We start from the raw sequence: 18,364 nt of genomic DNA, 5'->3' as shown, positions 1-18,364 counted from the left end.
AAAGATTGTAACATCACACGACTCAATTAAGTGTAACTCTCTAGATAGTGACACTATAAATAGTATCTTCCTTGTGGTTCTACAAGACCATCTCAATCAATCTGATCTTCTCTATATAGAAATAATAAAAGAAAAGATAAGTCACCGCAATGGAAGGTAGTATTCAAGCTTCTTTCTCCACGATCCTAGTCGTGGCTCTATGTATCACTACTCTATCAAAGCCGGGGCTAGCCGATGTCCTTGTGACACCTAGATTTCCTTCAATCCCTGTCTCTCCAATTAATCTAACAAAATGTTGGTCATCGCTTTTTAACGTTCAAGGTTGCAATATCGAAATCTTAAAATCTGCTTTAACCGGTAAGTTTGAAAACGTTACACCCACATGCTGCAAGGCCTTTACGGAAGTGGATGCAAATTGTTGGCCAAAATTGTTTCCATTGAATCCATTATTCCCTCCTCTTCTGAAAGATAGTTGCTCACGCATCAGCGCAGCTGCACCCGCACACACGACACCTAAATTCCCTGTCATCCCTGGTTCTCCAATAGATCTCACAAAATGTTTGTCATCACTCGTCAGTGTTCAAGGTTGCTTAACTGAAATCTACAAATCAGTCATTACAAGAAAGTTTGGTAATGTTGGACCAATTTGCTGCAAAGCTCTTACGACAATAGATGCTAAATGCTGGCCACAGATGTTTCCACTAAATCCGTTCTTCCCTCCTCTTCTCAAGAATGAATGTTCTCGCATCAATGGAGCTATTCCTACACACAAATGAAATAGCTTAGAAAAATACCCTTGAAAATGGTTTACATTAGGCTTATATTATAGTTTCTACTTCCAAGATTCACGTGTGTGATTTTGGTTGTTATAAGTTTTTATCATTTACAAGTAATATTTTTTGTTTCAAATTTCTAGCATTATCTTTACAACTTGCATCTATTTGAAAAACCTCACAAGTTTCAGTGATGAACAAAAACGACCTAAGTAGGAAATAAAAAAGGAACCTGTCAGACCGCCGTGCGACCACCCCGACAAGGTAGAACCGAGCCGGGTAACGATCCTCTACAGCACCGGATGCGCCCGAAGACGATCGTAGCCGTTAATCACGCTCTGATTGCACGGTCATGGTTCATCAACCAGGGTTAAGGGCCTGTCTCCTTAGAAATCAAGGATACAGAGGTACGAGCCTATAGAACAGATCCTGTTCAAGTAAGGTCGTGACCATTGCTGCTCTCTCGAAGTTATATATTCAACAAGTTTGAGCTCTACTTGAGCGATGTGGGATAAATAAACAATAGGAAGCCGTAAGAAAAGCAAATATGGGTAAGTGATACATAGGCCAAAGCCCATTTAGTTAATATAAAAAGCACCTTATCTTTATTGCTCCACAGTCCACACGATATACCAAAAAAACAAAATGTTGAATCACTCCACGTAATAAAAATTGTAAACGAAATAAGTTTATTTTGAAATACAGATTTGTATTATGAAAAAGTTAGAATAAAAAAAAGCTGCAAACAGAAACATAAAAGCAGAGTTGGTAAATGTGTAGATTTCTCCTTTTCTCCTTTTTTTTTGTGTTAAGACAGAAACACAAGTGTGGTCTGTGGAAGACTTGGAAGTGGTCTTCGTATGTACTTTTTGTAAGTTTGGTTCCCACAGAGATACTATATGAGATTGCACGCTCAACACTCTTAACCACCGCTAAAACGGCACGTGACAATGACTCTTCCCATTTTTTGCCTATCTCATCTCCTAACTTCCCTATCATATACATCAAACGCAGTGTGTACTAGTACTACCGACATGTAGGAACTATTGATTGGTAATTTTAAGGATTAGGATATCGTAGTTTGTTTAGAACCAAAAAATATATTTAAAAAAAAAACTAATTTTTGCTTATATATATATATATATATATATATATTGTTGCTTTTATATTTAAAATTGATTGCAAAAAGCTAAAAGAACTCACATCATGGACCAAAGAAAGCTGCGTTGTTGCCTTGTTGGTAATAAACACAGAGCATCTCATAAAATACGACCATGTCTCTCTTCCTGTTATTCTTTACGTATTATAAATCGGTTATTTCAGTCGTTTGCATCTAATTTTACACGTCAACCCGATTTGTTCCAAATATTGAATGCTTTAGTTTATTAATTTGCTCACTTTTACAAAAAGAATCTACAAAGCAAAGCACATAGACGGTGCATCACGACAATAACCCAAAATTTTAAAAACAAATTTAATTAAAGGATTAAAAAGAAACTTCAAGTTTTTCTGTAAATATGCTTTAACGATCTAAAATTTGCTTATAAAACTTTCAAACATATTGTTTTACGATTACTAGTAGGTAATATAGTAAAATTTTTACTTCGTATAGTTTCTTTTATAAATTTTACGGTTCATTAATTGATCCACTACTTTACTTCTCTAGTTATTTTGATTAATCTTAGGTCTTTCTCGCTTTTCTCTTTCTTACAAATTCAACTAAAAAAAAACAAAAAAAAAGAAGAAGTTCGTAATCTAGAGAAAAAGCAATAATAATTGAAATCTAAAAGTGATGTTTTACGATTATTACGGCTTTAGAAAACAAGAATTAGGTATTCGACGATTAGATGCAATGGATTAGTTCACAATGTGTCAATTTTATTTATATATATATAGTCATATAGAGAAGGGTCTAATTAGAATAGTTTTTTTAACGATCGAGGAAGTCTCTCTCTGTCTCTCTGACCGTATGAGAATCAAGACTTTGCTTTCTCAAATTTTGCATAAAACACACACAATAAAGATACGACGTAGGACCTACGTTAGATACGGTCGTGGGAGAGGAAGTTTAGTAGATCCAGGCCTGCTGAACCGGTCAATGCGGAGCCCTAGTTGATTTGATTCTCCATACAAAACCAAACAACTCTCTACTAGCTAGCTCACATCTGTCCTTCTCTTCATCACTCTCCTCTACCATACGCTCCATCTTCTCCACGCGCCTAAGTAGTTCTCTTTGTCTTATTTTACGTAAGCCATAATCAAACCAACTCTTTGATAGTGTTATCTTTGGTGAAAAAGCACACGAACATTAGAATGTTACTCAAATTATATCAACAGATCTATCGATACTAAATACAAAACTCTAAACCTTCAACCCTAGACTGTACGTTCATAGTATTATTAAGGGATACATGTACACAACTTAGAATAGACCAAAACTATAAGAAATTGAATGCTTGTCTATAAAATACATTTTTTTATTTTGGGCAAATCTATAAAATACATATATAACTAAACTGGTGTGGTTTCACTAGCTCGTATGAAGTCTACTGATATACGTGCTTCGAACTTTTAGTTTCAAGTCAATAATTTTATTGTTATACGTTATGTGTATGTGCGTCTTGAGAAGATAGATGGATGGCGCGTGGCTATGACGGGTGTGTGAGGGAGAGGGGACGTAGAAGAGTGTCGCAGGCGGAGAAAGCACAGCCCCGCGATTCGTGCGGTTCGCTTTCCTCACGACTAAGTGACGCACCGACTCACTGGTCACCACACGTGCGCACGTGACACCCCCTTCTCCTTATCTTTGGAAAATTAATAATAATCTGATTAAATTAGTACATTTAGCTATTAATTAATTATCTACTTTATAGACAGATCTCAGTGATTAGGTTGTCTATACTCTATAGTATTATATATTCAATTCAATTTGATAAAAAAACTTTATCACTTTTTTTTATGACCATAAAACTTTTATCTCTATATAGTGTATATATCGTCTATTACCAATATTCTCCATTGATTTTTATTTTATTTTAAAGTTGGACTGTGTGAGCTTTTATTATAGTCAATTATATAGTTTGTTTACATAGTCAAATTGGTCATTATTGCATATACCTTTCACTATGGTTAAACCTAATAGGGTATATCCACATACTTGTTAATTATTGCATTTCTTTTTCTATCAACATTATTATTGTATTCGATGGAAACGTGCTTATGTTTTTCTTGGAACTTATATATGGATACTTATTACTAAACTACATATTTAGTTTTCTTGTAAAGAAATTTGTGTTCTACTAATCTTTATATATACTTTGAAAACCAAGATTAGTTTTGAATTTTGTATATTTAAACATTTATTGTTTTTTTTTTTTTTTGGTTTTAAATGTTTTTACTTTCTAAAAACATTATAAGGAAAAGATAATAGTGATGCAAAAACATGTCAAATGATTAGACGTAATCAATAAGACTTGAAAATGTTGAAAAAACAAGACACTAAAAAGATTCGAGCAAGACATGCATGAAACACGATACAGTAACTTCCTAACTTCCTTAATCACCTAATTTGAAAACAACTTACTAACTTACCTGAATTCGAAATTATAAGATTTGGTAAATAATGCTTATGAATTACTAACGATAGCAAAATATACAAATCTGACATATGGTTCCACCATCGGCCGTGACATTCGCGTGCCTTTCTCTAGCCTTAGCTCTCGCTTAAAGTCTGTTTATGCTTTCTCAATTTCTGGTCTCTCCGCTAGATTTTCTTATTTTCCTCGAACTTTTTTTCTTGTTTTCATTTTTTTGTCAGCATTCTCTGAACATTTTTGTAGGTTAGTAAGTTTTACATTACCAAAATGAATACATATAGTTAAAACAAAAATTATGCAATTTCAGTTAAAATGTTATACATTTGCGCTTAAAAAAATGTTGGAGAGATTTCATTATTTTCATATATATTCCTTTGGCGTGGTCCGGCCACTATAGATAATAAAGCAAGTCTTAGGTAAGTAAGTGTGAGGTGGTGATCAAGTTCAGTTTTAATTGGAAGTACCTCTTGTCAATAAGAAGGCCAACTAGAATAACAACACACAAGTGTTCTTCACAAATCACAATAATATATCGTCAATGTGGTCTTCACAATGACATAAATATCATCTCAGAATATTACTACAAAGCTTAAGTTATATGACTTATAGCTAAAACTACACATGTTTTATCGTAAATTTCAATAGAGATAGACAACTATTGAACTAGTTTTGGGCCGGGTTCTCCAACACGTACGTTTATCAACTGAATTTTCAGTTTCTTTTGCTTTCAGTTTCTCTTGTTTTCTTTTTATATACTGAAACTTGAGCATGAACCATTGAGATGGAGATGAAATGGTCCACACTCCACACACACCCACTTAAGAGAAACAAGTAGTATTGGGTCGTAATATAAGTGGGAGAAGGAGGGTAAAACTAAGAAGAAAAAAAGAGAGAGATGAGAGATGCATGGTAGTGAGAGTGATGAGAGGAGGGGGTGGGGGAAAACAAAAACAGAACCACTTTTTGTCATCCCTCAACACCTACATTTGTCTTGCTAGCCAGAAAGAAGATAATATTTGTCCCCACTCTCTCCATTTCTCTCTCTCTCTCTCTTTTTTCATTTCAATTTTTTTTTTTCGATTGACAAATATGCAAAATTGTCAATTTTCATTCATGCTTTAAAGAAAGAAAAAATGCAGCCTAAATCAAAACTCATTTTATATAAACACAAAGAATAACATTTTAATCAATTCTACTATATATAGTTAACTATAATTAAAATAGCAGGAAAAAATATTTAAATCCCAATATATAAACTATCAAACCACCATGAGTGTATTTTCATTTTCTCAAAAAATTGTATTACTCACACACAATTTCCAGTTGTCGTTAAATAAATATATAAATATATTCTTCTTCATTAGAAAATAAAAAGTTATTGAAAATAGTAAATTGTGATAACAAAAATAAAAAACAAAACTAAAAATTTAGTGAAAAATATAAGGGGACCAAATATTTATATATGCAAATCAAATGAATAAGTGGAGATGACATTATGATTTTTATGACAATGGTGATAACCTTAAAAGAAATAATATATATATTTTCCGGTAATTCCAACAAACAAATAAATAATATATATATATCCCTAAACGGCTAAACCCTAACTTGTCGCCGGGATTTCGATTAAACATAATTTTCTACACTCAAATAAAGAACGAACAGTAGTGAGAGAAAACTAACTAAGCAAAGAGAGAGAGAGAGAGATGAGACTCTGTGGTTGACAAACTCTTTTGCCTCTCTCACAGACAAAAGATAACTTATTTTCTTTTCCTTTTCCTTTTCAGTGGTGGTCTTGCTTAAAATATTTGGCAAGAGAAGAGAGACTCTGTCTGAAGAAAAAGCTAAAGAGTTTTAAAGACTTGTGTGATGATTCTTAGCAAAAGAGTGTTTGAAGACTTCTGAAGTGTTTAGCAGTAAAGAGAGAGAGAAAGACAAAGAGGAGAGACATGGTGGGCTCAGGAGTTGGAGGAGGAGATAGAAGCAAAGATGCTGTAGGAATGATGGCACTTCATGAAGCACTTAGAAGCGTCTGTCTTAACTCCGACTGGATTTACTCTGTTTTCTGGACCATTCGTCCCCGACCGTACATACATACTTCTCTCTGTTCATCATTTGTTCTCTCTCTCTCTCTCTCTCTCTCTCTCTCTCTTTCTCTCTGTTTCTTTACCCCTTTTTGGGTTTCTCTTTCTGATTTCAGGAGGGTCCGTGGTGGTAATGGCTGCAAGATTGGTGATGAAAGTGGCAGCTTGTGAGTCTTTTTATTTTTACCTTTCTTTTGCTTTTAAAGGACAGAGAGAGAGAGACAAAAACAGAGTAGCTCTGTTTCGCTTCTCTTTCTATATACCAATTTGTTTTCTTCATGTGATTAAATTCAAAAGGATGTTGATGTGGGAAGATGGTTTCTGCGGAGGAGGAAGAGGAAGTGGTGAAGATCTTTGTGTGGAACCAGACATTGAAGGTGAAGATCTTGTCAGAAAAGCTTTCAGCAAGATGTCCATTCAGTTATATAATTATGGAGAAGGGTGGGTACTGGGTAGGTGTTATATATATATAGTAATTACGGAGATAAAAGATACTTATTGGATTATATAAACAAACACACACCCAAATCACTTTTTATAATTAGCAAAAGATTAGATTAAAGATTTAGTTTACTATCCTATACACACAAGTTATGATCTTGTGATATGTTTATATCTCTGCAGATTGATGGGTAAAGTTGCTTCTGATAAATGTCACAAGTGGGTATTCAAAGAACCATCTGAATCTGAACCAAATCTTGCTAATTACTGGCAAAGTTCTTTTGATGCTGTACGTTCCTCTAGTCTTCTTCCACAGATCTTTTTTATTTTTGTTTTTGGTTAGATGAGGAAATTTATGATCTTTGATGGTTACCTTACACTTAAAGTCAAAATAATTTATTGCAGCTTCCTCCAGAATGGACCGACCAATTCGAATCAGGCATCCAGGTCAATTTATCAAACTTCTTCTTTTACATGTTCTTTTGGTTTATTTACTGTTTCTTCATCTTTACCTTAACACTTGTTTATATTTGACCAGACCATTGCTGTGATTCAAGCTGGACATGGTCTGTTACAGTTAGGTTCTTGCAAGATTGTGAGTTTTTTTTTTTCTTTCTTTCTCTCTTATGGTTTCTTATTAGCTTTTTATGGTTATGCGTTGTGTATTCATTAGTCATTGTTTTATATCTTTAGATTCCAGAAGATCTTCATTTTGTGCTGAGGATGAGACAAATGTTTGAATCAATTGGTTACAGATCAGGTTTTTACCTCTCGCAGCTCTTCTCTTCAAACCGAACCGCGACTACTCCATCTTCTTCCACGGTTCCAAACCAGTTACCTCAGTCTCAAGCTTATAACTGGGGATCACACTCTCCATTGTTACCTTCCCCTAGCTTTCAGAATCAACTACCAGTACCAGCAGCATCAACCCGATTCGGTTTCCTTCAAGATAGCAATGCACCTCCTCTTCCTCAGATGTTTCCTCCAATGGAAGAACACGAAGATGACATCAAATGGCCTAATGGTTTGTCACTCTTCAATGCCTTGACTGGCCGTGCAGACGAAGCTAGTAGGCTTTTGTTTAACCAAGAGCAGCAAAACCCTATGAATGTCGAGAACCAGAACGAGTTCTTGAGCGTTGAAGGTCATCATCATCAACATCATCCTAACAAGTTTAGAAGAAGCTATACATTGCCAGCAAGAATGGATTCTTCATCATCATCGACCTCACTCGATCAGCAACCACCACTGGAGTTTAGGAACACTAATAATAACCCCGGAAGCAACTCAGGTTTGTACCCTGACGTTATGGAGACGTTCTTGAGGTGATTTGAACAAGTTCAAGATTCAGGGTTATAAGGACAGAGATATAACAAAAAGCTTTGGATGCTAAGGCTAAGTTTTAGCTTATGCTTTCTATATAAATACATGAACTCTGTTTGGTCTTTCTTTCTTCTTGTTGTTGTTATTGTACCATATTGTCTGATTGTTTTTGCTTTTATGCCAAAGACTGTTTAAACATTTGAAGATACTTTAAAAGCACATTACTGATTTGGCCTTGTTTAAGTCTGATTATAAGAGTACAGGCACATTTTCAGATTTAAGATTGATTTTGTCCTTTAACAGTTTCCTATCTCACCCACTGTCACGTTCTCTTCACTCTCATCTTCACCGCTTGCAACCGTTGCTGCCTCCTCCGTGGCAGCGTCTCCGCTCTCTTCCTTGGCTAAATCTGTGGCTCGTTTTAACCCTTCTTTAGCAGTATCTGCTGCATAGCTTAGTGAAACATTCGGTGCCTTAGCATCTGTACTTGTTCCCATCGCCTCTTGTACTAGCAGAGGACTCTCCACCTCCGTTGCTTCACTGGAGAGAGTGTCCATGCTTATTTTGAGTTAGCTGATTAGGTTACAATACAAAAACTGCATTAAAAGGAGAAGAAAGAGAAGCATGTTTAAGATTCCGAAGAAACGAAGATTTTTTTTTTTTTTTTTGTCGCCAGAAACGAAGATTGTTGTTGTTGTTTATCATTTCTCTCTTACCAATAGTTCAATAAATAAAGCCGCCATTTTTTTTTGTTACACACATCAGAATTCTTTTTAATCCAGATTTACTAATAATGATAACAGTATTGGTATTTATCACTGAAAATCATCCCCATAAAATAATCAAGATTATTGGGTTTTATTGGTAACTGTTTTAGAAATTTACAAAGCAAAAATAAATCTTAAAGATTTAAAATGGATCTAATCAAGCTTTACAATAATAATAAATAACTTAAATTTTCTTATTAATTTTCGTATTTTTTAAAAATCACGATTACGACATTTCTTATTTAGAGAAACTAATCTATATTAATGTTATAAGTAATATTAACATTAATGTTTAAAACTATAATCCCCAAGAGTGCTCTCTTCATTGATCTTAAGGGAGAAGTTCCGAGAGACAAGGCATTGAAACTCAATGGAAGTATCCTATAAGGATGGACTCTAGTCCTTAAGCCTTCTCACCAGCAGAAATATACTGACTACCGCGACCCTGATGTAGAACGCAGGTAAGTTGATTAATATGATCACTATTATTATCTCCTGCAATGCAAATCAATATCTTTTTAGTATGTGTTGTTCTTTGTGACTATTTATAATATTCTCTCCTTCTTAGACTGTATGTTAAGGTATATGATGTACCTTCTTCGGCGGATGTCTTTGATCTCAAGATGGGCTTGTGTGACCATTTCTCTTCATGTGGAGAGGTCACCTATGTTGATACTCTTAGCCAGCGACCCTCTGAAAGGTTGTTTTTTGGCTTCTTCTCCCCAGCTCTCTCTCTCTCTCAAGTTTTATTACAGTCTAACTAAAGACTCGAATTTTTACAGACATGCTGCGGTTTGTATTATTGGACAAGGATGTGTAGAGAAGGCGAAGGAACGAAGTGAACGTAACGCACAAGGATGGAATATTGTAGTTGATTTTGTTCCCTCCTTACGTGGCCCCGAGAAAAGAAAGCCTACCGGCTGTAATCCATGTACGTAAATTTTGCTTAATTTGTTTTTTGGTTTCCATCAACATTTGCATAATTATAAACTCTCTCATTAATTTGATTCTTTATACTTCATATTAGTTACTGTACGTGCGAAGATGGACAACGCTAAGAAGGCTAAGATGGAGAAGATGGAGAAGAAGAAGAACACTACGGAGTAGAAAGCTCTCTCCTTAATTTGGACGACAAGACAAAGCTCTTCTGGTTTTGTTACTTTGTGATACAATGCCAACCTTGTGTGTATGTGTGTGTGTGTTTCTTTAACTTCGGATTTTCTCTTGTTTTTGTCTGCGTGTTCAAAAAACTTAAGCTCGACGATAATCATCATATGCCAGTATGATGTCTTTGTCTGGATGTTTATATAGTAAGCTTAATAATCATAATTACCCAAGATGTACATATGACATGCGATTCAATTAATTAGTCAGACAAAAAGCATTTTTCATTAACGTTCATGAAAAAGTCAGATTCGTGTGTTGAGTCAAAAAAAAAAAACAAAAAATGTTCATTGCTTTACATGTATACCCCAAGTTTCTTGGATCAAAACAAGTGATCTACACTCTTCATTACAAAGAAACAAAACTAAAGTAAGCTCCTTACAAAGGAGTTTTCATTGTTGTTGAACAGACTCCATGGGAAGATCTTCAAGCCAAGTCACTACTTCTTCGATCAACGGTCTTCTTCTAGGCTCATGATCAATGCATTTGCAAGCAATCTCCAACATCTCCAAAACCGTTTTCTCGTTCACATTTTCGCGTATTGTTGTATCGATTAGCTCAGCTTCACGCTTCTCGGCCTTCATCTGAAACACCCTAGACACCAAATCTCTGCAACTTTTCCCTTTACACACTTCCACTGGTCTACGACCCGTAACAAGCTCCAAAAGCACAACGCCAAAACTGTAAACATCTCCTCTACACGTCGCAATCAAAGACTGGCTATACTCTGGAGGAATATAACCCAATGTCCCCACTAAATCAGTCGTCACATGAGTATCATACGGCCTAAGCAACCTCGCTAAACCGAAATCCGCAAGATGAGCTTCAAACTTCTCATCTAACAGAATGTTACTCGATTTCACGTCTCTGTGGATAACATTAGGCTCACAGACTTTATGCAAGTAAGCAAGCCCGCGCGCTGCACCTTGAGCTATCTTCAATCTCACATCCCATTTGAGAGTCATATTCCCATCTACCCGCTCGTGCAACCAATAATCCAAGCTTCCGTTCTCCATAAACGAATAGATAAGCAGCCTATCGTTCCCGTGCTTGCAGTAGCCTTGAAGAGAGACTAGATTCTTGTGTTCTGCTCGCGACAATGCTTCAACTTCCGCTTGGAATTCACGTTCCATCTGCCCACAGTCACCAGATAGCCTCTTCACCGCTGCTTTCGAGCCATCAGGAAAATTCGCTTTGTAGACAAGGCCAAATCCGCCGCAGCCTATAATGTTAGCCTGGCTGAAATTGTTTGTAGATTTTAACAAATCCTCAACACTCAGATCTTTGCATCCGCAGCTATGGAAAAGCACAATCTTTGATGGCCCGAGAGCCTTCGGAACACCGCTGATAGTTTCCTCGTCAACGTCGTTGATTCTATCGTCTGCATCTTTTCTTGAAATTCTTAGGAGAATAACAGAAAGAAGCAGAGTAATCCCCAAGGCAAGACTTATGGTAAGTACAACAATGCTGCTTCTCCCGAATCTTCTGCCATTGTTATTACTACGGGAAGAACCTTTCGGATTCAACATGTTACTCATCAGAACATTGCACGGAGAATCAATGGTGCGACAAAGTCCTAAGTTTCCTTCAAAGCTCGAGTGTGGGAAGCTGTAGAATTGACCTCCAGATGGAATAGCGCCGGTGAGATGGTTATAAGCAACGCTGAACCTCGACAAGAAAGTAAGACTCTGAAACGACAGAGGAATCGAACCATAGAGATTATTGTAAGACAATTCAAGAACCTCCAAATTGTCAAGCCGTGAAATGGAGTCAGGTATTGTCCCGGTGAAGTTGTTCCTGCTCAAATCCAGCATGTGAAGCTCTTTCAAACGTCCCAGCTCCGGCAAGATTGTCCCATTGAGGCGGTTATTGTTCAAATAGATGGATGGCGGGAATCTTGAAACTTGGTTATAGGGAAGACCGCTCGAGCTCTTGTTCCGCTTTACGTAGAGAGGAATTCCAGAAGAGTCAGTCATCTGAGAAGCGGTGCCGTTTAGATGGATCAGATTCTTGAGCTCGGTTATGGCTACCGGGATTTCTCCCGTTAAAGTGTTGTTTGAAAAGTCTATATAGAACAGACTCTCCATCTTACCGAGCCAGCGAGGAATAGTTCCATAAAACCGGTTCCAAGAGAGATCAAGAACTTCCAGCTTCTTGCAATTCAATAGCCAGCTCGGAATCCGGCCCTTAAGACCACAGTTTCCGAGTGCTAAAATAGCTAGGTTATTGAAACCGGTGACATTGCTTGGTATTTCCTCGCCAATGAAATTCTTTGAGAGGATAAGAGTGGAGAGATTTCTGCAATGTTGCAGCACATTCATTGTCTCAGAAAAATCCACAAAACTGTTGTTGGACAAGGACATGAACAAGAGAGACTTCAAATCCTTGAAGGTGTGAGGGATTTTGCCACTGAACTCGTTTTTCGCCAAACTCAAGATCTTCATCTTGGGACAATGGCCAAGAGAATCTGGAAGAGGTCCAGAGAAATGATTACTGGCGAGGTCGAGCACGCAAAGATCAGTAAATCCAGTGAAGTTGAGATTGATAGAACCGGATAATGAGTTGTTCCTAAGATCAAGCACTCTCAGTTTTAAGCACTGAGATAAGCTTGGCGGAAAGCTTCCAGAGAACTTGTTGGAGCTTACGTCGAGGTGTTCCAATCGGGTCAGATTACCAAAAACATCCGGAATTACACCTGAAAACCTGTTCTCAGAAATCAACAGAGACTTAAGACCAGAGAGATTGCTCAAGTTCTGACTTAACTCTCCGGATAAGTAGTTTCCAGAGACTGATAGTTGCTCCAGCTCCCGGATCACATAAAGAGAGTCTGGAAGTTGGCCAGTCAACCTGTTGCCATCAACATGGAGCCGTTGAATAGACTTGCTGCAATTGTACAAGCCATCAAGATTCCCCACCAAACGATTCATGGATAAATCAAGAACCTGAATCTCACCAGATGAGCTGCAGAGTTCAGGATGAATCTCACCCTCGAACAAATTGTTGCTTACATTAAGCATCACAAGAGCAGGAAACATTCCAACGTCCGATAGATTCCCGCTCAGCGAATTGCTGGAAATGTTCAGTGACTGAATCAGCTTTAAACCGGAAACCGTTCCTGAAACCGACCCTGATAACAGATTATGGCTCAAATCAAGAACTTCAAGCTGCTCTAACTTGGAAATCTCAGTGGGCAATTCGCCTTTGAGCTGATTACGCGAGAGATCAAGTAACCGCAGCTCACTCAACTCGCCTAAAGACCCCGAAATAGCACCTTCCAAACCCTTTTCAGAAAGAACCAACTTTGTAACTCGACCAGAAACATCACTCCCTTCACAAAACACACCATCCCATTCACAACAACTCAAATCGTCTAACCAAGATTCAGTAACAGAACCATTCTTCAACGCTCCTGCGAATTCCCGGAGTGCAGACAAGTCGCTGGGATGACATGTCAGGCTCACAGATGAACCAACAAAGAAGGCCAAAAGGAGAATGATCACCATGACTAAACAAACAGAGAACAAGAGTCTTCTCTAGTCAGCTCAAGTCAGAGCAAAAGATTACGCCATTTCCAAAAAATTTTGTTTCTATGACTCAAATAAAGACTACAACTTCCATAAGTCACATGCTCATGTCCCAAAAGAATCAAGCTTTCACAACTTGTAGTTGAAGCAACACTGTGAAAGCTAATTGAAATCAGCAACACGTATCTTCCTGAAATCGAATCCCAAGAAACAGTATTGAAATCAAAGCAAGACAAGACTCAAAGCTACTAAACAAAACTCGATTGTTAAATTATAAGAATAAAACTAAACGCTCACATCCCAAAAACCACCTCGAAAAATCAAGAATCACATACTACTGAAAGACTTGTAACTTAAGCAAAGCCAAATAACTTAAAAACCACATAGCAAGAGAGTAAAGTAAATACCTTTTAAGCAGCCAGCTTAAGCTTAAGCAATCACCAAATTTGCCAATACAAAACCCCTCAATTTACCAATTCCCAGATAAAGTTAAGAGCTTTCGAACTCACAGCCGCCACTGAAACATCAACAAGTTTGATTTTTTTCTCAAAGGGGAACGATAATTCCAAAGATTTGTTTAACAAGGAGTTTATAATGTCTCATTAGAAAGTGCAGGTCTTTTTCAACCAAGAGACAGAACCAATCTAGAAAAGGCAGAGTAGTTGAGATTCAAATTGTCAATGTTTCAACTTTCGAAATCAAAATGACGAAACAGTGATGAAGAAGACGATACAATGAAGATTGAGAGAAATTGGGAAAAAAAAAAGGATAGCTCTTTCGTTTTCTCAAGAACAGTGAGAGAGTTACTATTAACTTTTTATTTTTAGGGAACAGAGAGTCTCAAAAGTCTTGTGCACTCCTTAACTTAATTTTTTTTTTGTTTTTTTCTGTCACAAATTATTTAATCACAAATTTATAAAAATTTAAAATTTAAAAATTGTGGACAAAATCCTGCAAAACTATTTATTGCAGCTCACAAGTTATAATATTTTCTAGAAAATATAAAACCTAACAGTTTGACTATAATTCTATATTCACAAACAAAACTTAAGTAAATGTTTGTTTGTTACAAATATTTTCTTTCGTACTAACTATTTAGTGGGAAACAACAATATTATTAGTTGAAATAAAGTCAACAAAAGTTTGTAGTATTAGTCAAAACTTTTTCTCACAGACTTTTAATTAGTTTTCTTTATAATAATTTGTCGCATTAAGAAAAGAAAAAAATGGACAAAGTTTACTTGTCTTTCTCTATTTTGTATAAACCCACTTCTGTCCTTTTAGCACAAACACAACATACAAAATATATGACATTTAACTAATATGACAATGATCGAATCATGTAGCTAACATTCGTATAGTGTTATCATACCTAATACTATCATTAGATTAATAATAATGTGTTAAAATACTATGTTTATATGAACAAATTTATGAATCTTTCTTTACTATTTAACAATTAACGTTAAGTCACTACAAAAACCTACTTTTGTGTAAGTAAACATGAATGAGTAAGATATTTTGTGACCATAAATCAATACAAAAACCAACTTTTGTGCAAGTAAACAGGAACGTGTAAGATATTTTATAACTTGTTACGATAAATACATGCATAATATTGCAAACTTATGTATTTTCAAATCCACAAGACTTTGTTTGATAATTTTGTACATCGATCTCGGACCTCTCGTGAAAGTTGTGACTGACGCATCGTGGGCTATTAGCGGTGCACGTGGCGGGCGGAGAGCGACGTTTCCAGTATAGAACCGTGTGGGTTCGGTTTGGACTTTCAGGCGGACGTCACGGGACCGATGCCGTGAAAAATGTGGAACCGTTGAAAAATCCTCAACACACAAACAAAAAGCCAAGAGAGAGCCACGAGTCCCATGTGACTTTTACCATATTTTCATTAATGATTTTGCTTATTTGGTTTGGTTTTTATTTAGCAAAGTGAATTTGAGGTCAAACCGATCGACTAAATCAGGATCAAACCATGGCTATCACTTATCAGCTGGTAAAGGAATAGACGAATAGTGAAGAAGTGTGTGCGTGTTCTCATGGTTAAGTTGCGAAGTTGAAGTCATTTACACAAAAGTTTCATATAAAATATGAAGTTATTACGGAAAATATGGTAAATACTTAATAGTATATGTGAGTGGCGTAATACACGATAGATTGCACCAAAACCATTATTAAAAATTAGTGTTGATTATAATATTTGTTTCATATAGTAAGATATATAGGAAGTGTATTAAGTAATGGTTTTGGGAGCATCGAAAATGGAGTGATGTCTTTTTTTTGATAATGTATTGTATTAGTCAACTGCTCACACACCGCAAATCACGTGAAGTCATCGAATGAATCGTACACCTATGCGGCCTCCTACTTTGTTTGGTTTTCAAGTCTTCTCTTCTCTCTAAGATCGAACCTCGAATCTATCACACACTTCTATCACTATTTTTATGATTTCATTAGTCTTTTGATTAGTAGCATTGTTTAATTTAATAAGTCACCCTATACTTTGTCGTCCTCTTTATACTATTGGTGCACTTTAACTGACCGATCTATCTCAAATACCCAAGATAATCCAGTTTTGCTAGTAAGTTAAATTATCTTAAGAGATACAACAATAGTATCTGTCCAAACGTGTGTTTGTGAGATTTATGTTATTTTGTAAAAGAAGACAAGAACCTATATAGGCTATAGAGACATATGACATTAACCAAAGCCAAAAAAAAAGATGGCCCTTGTCTGGTCTTTTCATTCGACTGGCCAAAGATATATATTGTTGTTTAAATCGGCTGGGTCCTTCTTGGACCATCCAAATTATCCACACAATGGCATCAAAGCACACTAGCTACAAATAACTAAAGAAATGTTTAAAACCATTGAAATAGTGTAATTGACAAACCATTATGATCATTTTTAAACATTTAGTTACCATAATGGGGTGATTTGGATAATTTACTTGACTCAATACTTTTCTTATTCATTGGAACAGTCGAATCAAACTATATTTAGGAGGAGACAATTGGGTAAGCCTGTTATCACTTGTCATATTGGTAAGATGAATCTGAGCACATACTAAGCCCAGCCCATAGAAGTAACCTAGAAAACTTAAACTATGCATAATATAAAAATGCACTTTAATAATTCGTAGAATATACCAGAAAAATCGTTTCAAGGACATAAAAGAAGAAGAAAAAGAAAGATATATAAATAAATAAAGAGTAGGGCGGCCATCAACTTGGTTTGAAAGTGACTGAAGTGGAATCCAACCATATTAGATGACCATATATTACACAGAAAGATCCAAAAGTAATATACAGTAGTCCTTTATCAAATTATAATGATCAATACTAACTAATATGCATGATTCAATACGAAAAAAAGAACTAACTGTTTTCCCCACAATGCATACATTGTCACAATGTCATTATTATATCCTTTCAATATATAAAGGTTTGCACCAAAATTATCGTGTTAGTATTGGATTTAGTGTAGCGATCATCAAGAAGATGATTTGGTAGACAAGTTCTTTACATTTTACTACTCGTCATTGTTTAGACTTTAGAGTGTTATCCAAAATCGAGTTTATTGATAAAACAACACTTGTGATCTAGTGGTCCTAATACATATTAATCTCCCCAAAACTGAAGTTCGAACTATATAACTTGAACGATGTATTATGTATATAGTGTGAATACGTGAAAGACCTATAACACAAGTTACTAGTTTAGTTGTTGTATTTATACGAAGCGAGTGGCCACCACCGTCAGTACCACTGTCACTACAGCCGAGCTAAAAGCTCGAGTGTCTTTTGTGTATATGCGGTTTAAAGAGAAACATGATTGAAAATAAAATAAAAGAATTGGTTGGAATATGCATTGCATGATACTAAAATTCAATGGAGTAGGGTCCAAATATGAAAGCATCATTATTAAACGAGAAGAAAAAGACAGGATTTGTTAGAGATATGTCAAAAACACAAAAGAGAGCACAGTAATAAGTGAAAAACACAAACCCAATCAGTTCTCTACTTTTCATTAAAGCTTGGTTTTTAAGTTAGCAAATGTGTAAATGTGTGAGTGAGAGAAAAAGAAGATAAGTGAGAGAGAGAGAGGGAGAGAGAGATATAGAGAGAAATGAAGTTCTTGTTTCAGTGTCCATGTTGTTCTTGCTTCTGCTTCATGAAACCAAAGCAGGGCAAACCAAAAGCTGTGGGAGATACAAAACCAAAGGAAGAGAAGAAGAAAGAGGTGAAGAAAGAGGAGATCAAGAAAGAGGAGAAGAAAGAAGAGGTCAAGAAAGAAGAGAAGAAGGAGACCAAAGCTGAAAAGGCCGAGTGAAGTGAAAACAGACTACATTGAAAAAGAAAATGTAATTAATTATCATCCCATTTTCATCTTTAATTTCTATGCTATTTGATGATTATGAATTTGCTCAGGTAATAATAACATGTATTTTTTTATGGTTTAGTTACTTATATATTATATCAATGTGGCTTGTTTGGATTTACTCATTCTGATCAACACTTTGAAGATTCTGTTTGTTGTTTCTACGTAATGATCTTTTGGTCTGATAAAATTCCACTTAATTATTGTGAAATTTTGAGGGTTTCGGTTTATATGATCCGATAAGGGTTGTTTTAGCAAGTAAATGAACCAAAATCAAAACTGAATCTCTAGCTAA

The 18,364-nt window shown here is 35.9% G+C and overlaps 6 protein-coding genes and 1 non-coding gene across 10 annotated transcripts; 4 read left to right on the top strand and 3 right to left on the bottom strand.

Moving 5' to 3' along the window:
* The first annotated feature begins 149 nt into the window (after positions 1-149).
* Positions 150-776, top strand: LOC17877259. Its single transcript, XM_006281811.1, has one exon. It carries the CDS (start codon positions 150-152, stop codon positions 774-776), a length of 627 nt encoding a protein of 208 aa, XP_006281873.1.
* A 226-nt stretch (positions 777-1,002) lies between these two features.
* Positions 1,003-1,220, bottom strand: LOC111829110. The gene has a single exon (XR_002832669.1). It is a non-coding gene; the product is annotated as a small nucleolar RNA U3 (small nucleolar RNA).
* Positions 1,221-5,978: 4,758 nt separating this feature from the next.
* On the top strand, positions 5,979-8,445 carry LOC17874887 (protein RICE SALT SENSITIVE 3). 3 transcript variants are annotated; one of them, XM_006279582.2, is made up of 7 exons: positions 5,979-6,455; positions 6,570-6,620; positions 6,751-6,894; positions 7,078-7,183; positions 7,300-7,341; positions 7,433-7,489; positions 7,588-8,445. In XM_006279582.2, exons 1-7 carry the CDS (start codon positions 6,319-6,321, stop codon positions 8,221-8,223), a joined length of 1,173 nt encoding a protein of 390 aa, XP_006279644.1. In that variant the 5' UTR covers positions 5,979-6,318; the 3' UTR covers positions 8,224-8,445. The 3 variants fall into 3 exon arrangements, with proteins under 3 accessions (XP_006279644.1, XP_023637216.1, XP_023637213.1); XM_023781448.1 differs by lacking the exon at positions 5,979-6,455 and having other exon boundaries at positions 6,602-6,620; positions 6,751-6,830; XM_023781445.1 differs by lacking the exons at positions 5,979-6,455; positions 6,570-6,620 and having other exon boundaries at positions 6,804-6,905.
* A 68-nt stretch (positions 8,446-8,513) lies between these two features.
* LOC17875654 lies at positions 8,514-9,219 on the bottom strand. The gene is given in 3 exon segments (XM_006281780.2): positions 8,514-8,724; positions 8,726-8,752; positions 9,215-9,219. Coding segments are annotated over 3 exon segments (243 nt in total).
* Positions 9,220-9,607: 388 nt separating this feature from the next.
* LOC17876059 lies at positions 9,608-10,091 on the top strand. Its single transcript, XM_023777634.1, has 3 exons — positions 9,608-9,684; positions 9,767-9,915; positions 10,012-10,091. The coding sequence occupies exons 1-3, from the start codon at positions 9,608-9,610 to the stop codon at positions 10,089-10,091; spliced, it is 306 nt and encodes a 101-aa protein (XP_023633402.1).
* A 315-nt stretch (positions 10,092-10,406) lies between these two features.
* On the bottom strand, positions 10,407-14,468 carry LOC17876265 (phytosulfokine receptor 2). 2 transcript variants are annotated; one of them, XM_006279501.2, is made up of 2 exons: positions 14,080-14,468; positions 10,407-13,862 (listed from the first exon to the last, which is right to left on the bottom strand). In XM_006279501.2, exon 2 carries the CDS (start codon positions 13,649-13,651, stop codon positions 10,541-10,543), a length of 3,111 nt encoding a protein of 1,036 aa, XP_006279563.1. In that variant the 5' UTR covers positions 13,652-13,862; positions 14,080-14,468; the 3' UTR covers positions 10,407-10,540. The 2 variants fall into 2 exon arrangements, with proteins under 2 accessions (XP_006279563.1, XP_023642330.1); XM_023786562.1 differs by having other exon boundaries at positions 10,407-13,653.
* Positions 14,469-17,694: 3,226 nt separating this feature from the next.
* On the top strand, positions 17,695-18,192 carry LOC111832492 (protein PXR1). Its single transcript, XM_023789050.1, has one exon. It carries the CDS (start codon positions 17,818-17,820, stop codon positions 18,019-18,021), a length of 204 nt encoding a protein of 67 aa, XP_023644818.1. The 5' UTR covers positions 17,695-17,817; the 3' UTR covers positions 18,022-18,192.
* The last annotated feature ends 172 nt before the right edge of the window (positions 18,193-18,364 follow it).

Source organism: Capsella rubella, unplaced genomic scaffold (genome assembly GCF_000375325.1).
Source record: "Capsella rubella cultivar Monte Gargano unplaced genomic scaffold, Caprub1_0 scaffold_8, whole genome shotgun sequence".
NCBI lineage: Eukaryota > Viridiplantae > Streptophyta > Magnoliopsida > Brassicales > Brassicaceae > Capsella > Capsella rubella.
This window is presented reverse-complemented; position numbering and strand designations above follow the sequence as displayed.

Bases quoted from the DNA above. Each gene is read 5' to 3' on its own strand.
- LOC17877259 (XM_006281811.1), top strand. From the start codon at position 150: ATGGAAGGTAGTATTCAAGCTTCTTTCTCCACGATCCTAGTCGTGGCT.
- LOC111832492 (XM_023789050.1), top strand. From the start codon at position 17,818: ATGAAGTTCTTGTTTCAGTGTCCATGTTGTTCTTGCTTCTGCTTCATG.
- LOC17874887 (XM_006279582.2), top strand. From the start codon at position 6,319: ATGGTGGGCTCAGGAGTTGGAGGAGGAGATAGAAGCAAAGATGCTGTA. The intron at 6,621-6,750 runs GTGAGTCTTTTT...TAAATTCAAAAG, and splicing joins GGTGATGAAAGTGGCAGCTT to GATGTTGATGTGGGAAGATG. The intron at 7,342-7,432 runs GTCAATTTATCA...ATATTTGACCAG, and splicing joins AATTCGAATCAGGCATCCAG to ACCATTGCTGTGATTCAAGC.
- LOC17876059 (XM_023777634.1), top strand. From the start codon at position 9,608: ATGGGCTTGTGTGACCATTTCTCTTCATGTGGAGAGGTCACCTATGTT. The intron at 9,685-9,766 runs GTTGTTTTTTGG...GAATTTTTACAG, and splicing joins AGCCAGCGACCCTCTGAAAG to ACATGCTGCGGTTTGTATTA. The intron at 9,916-10,011 runs GTACGTAAATTT...ACTTCATATTAG, and splicing joins GCCTACCGGCTGTAATCCAT to TTACTGTACGTGCGAAGATG.
- LOC17876265 (XM_006279501.2), bottom strand. From the start codon at position 13,651: ATGGTGATCATTCTCCTTTTGGCCTTCTTTGTTGGTTCATCTGTGAGC.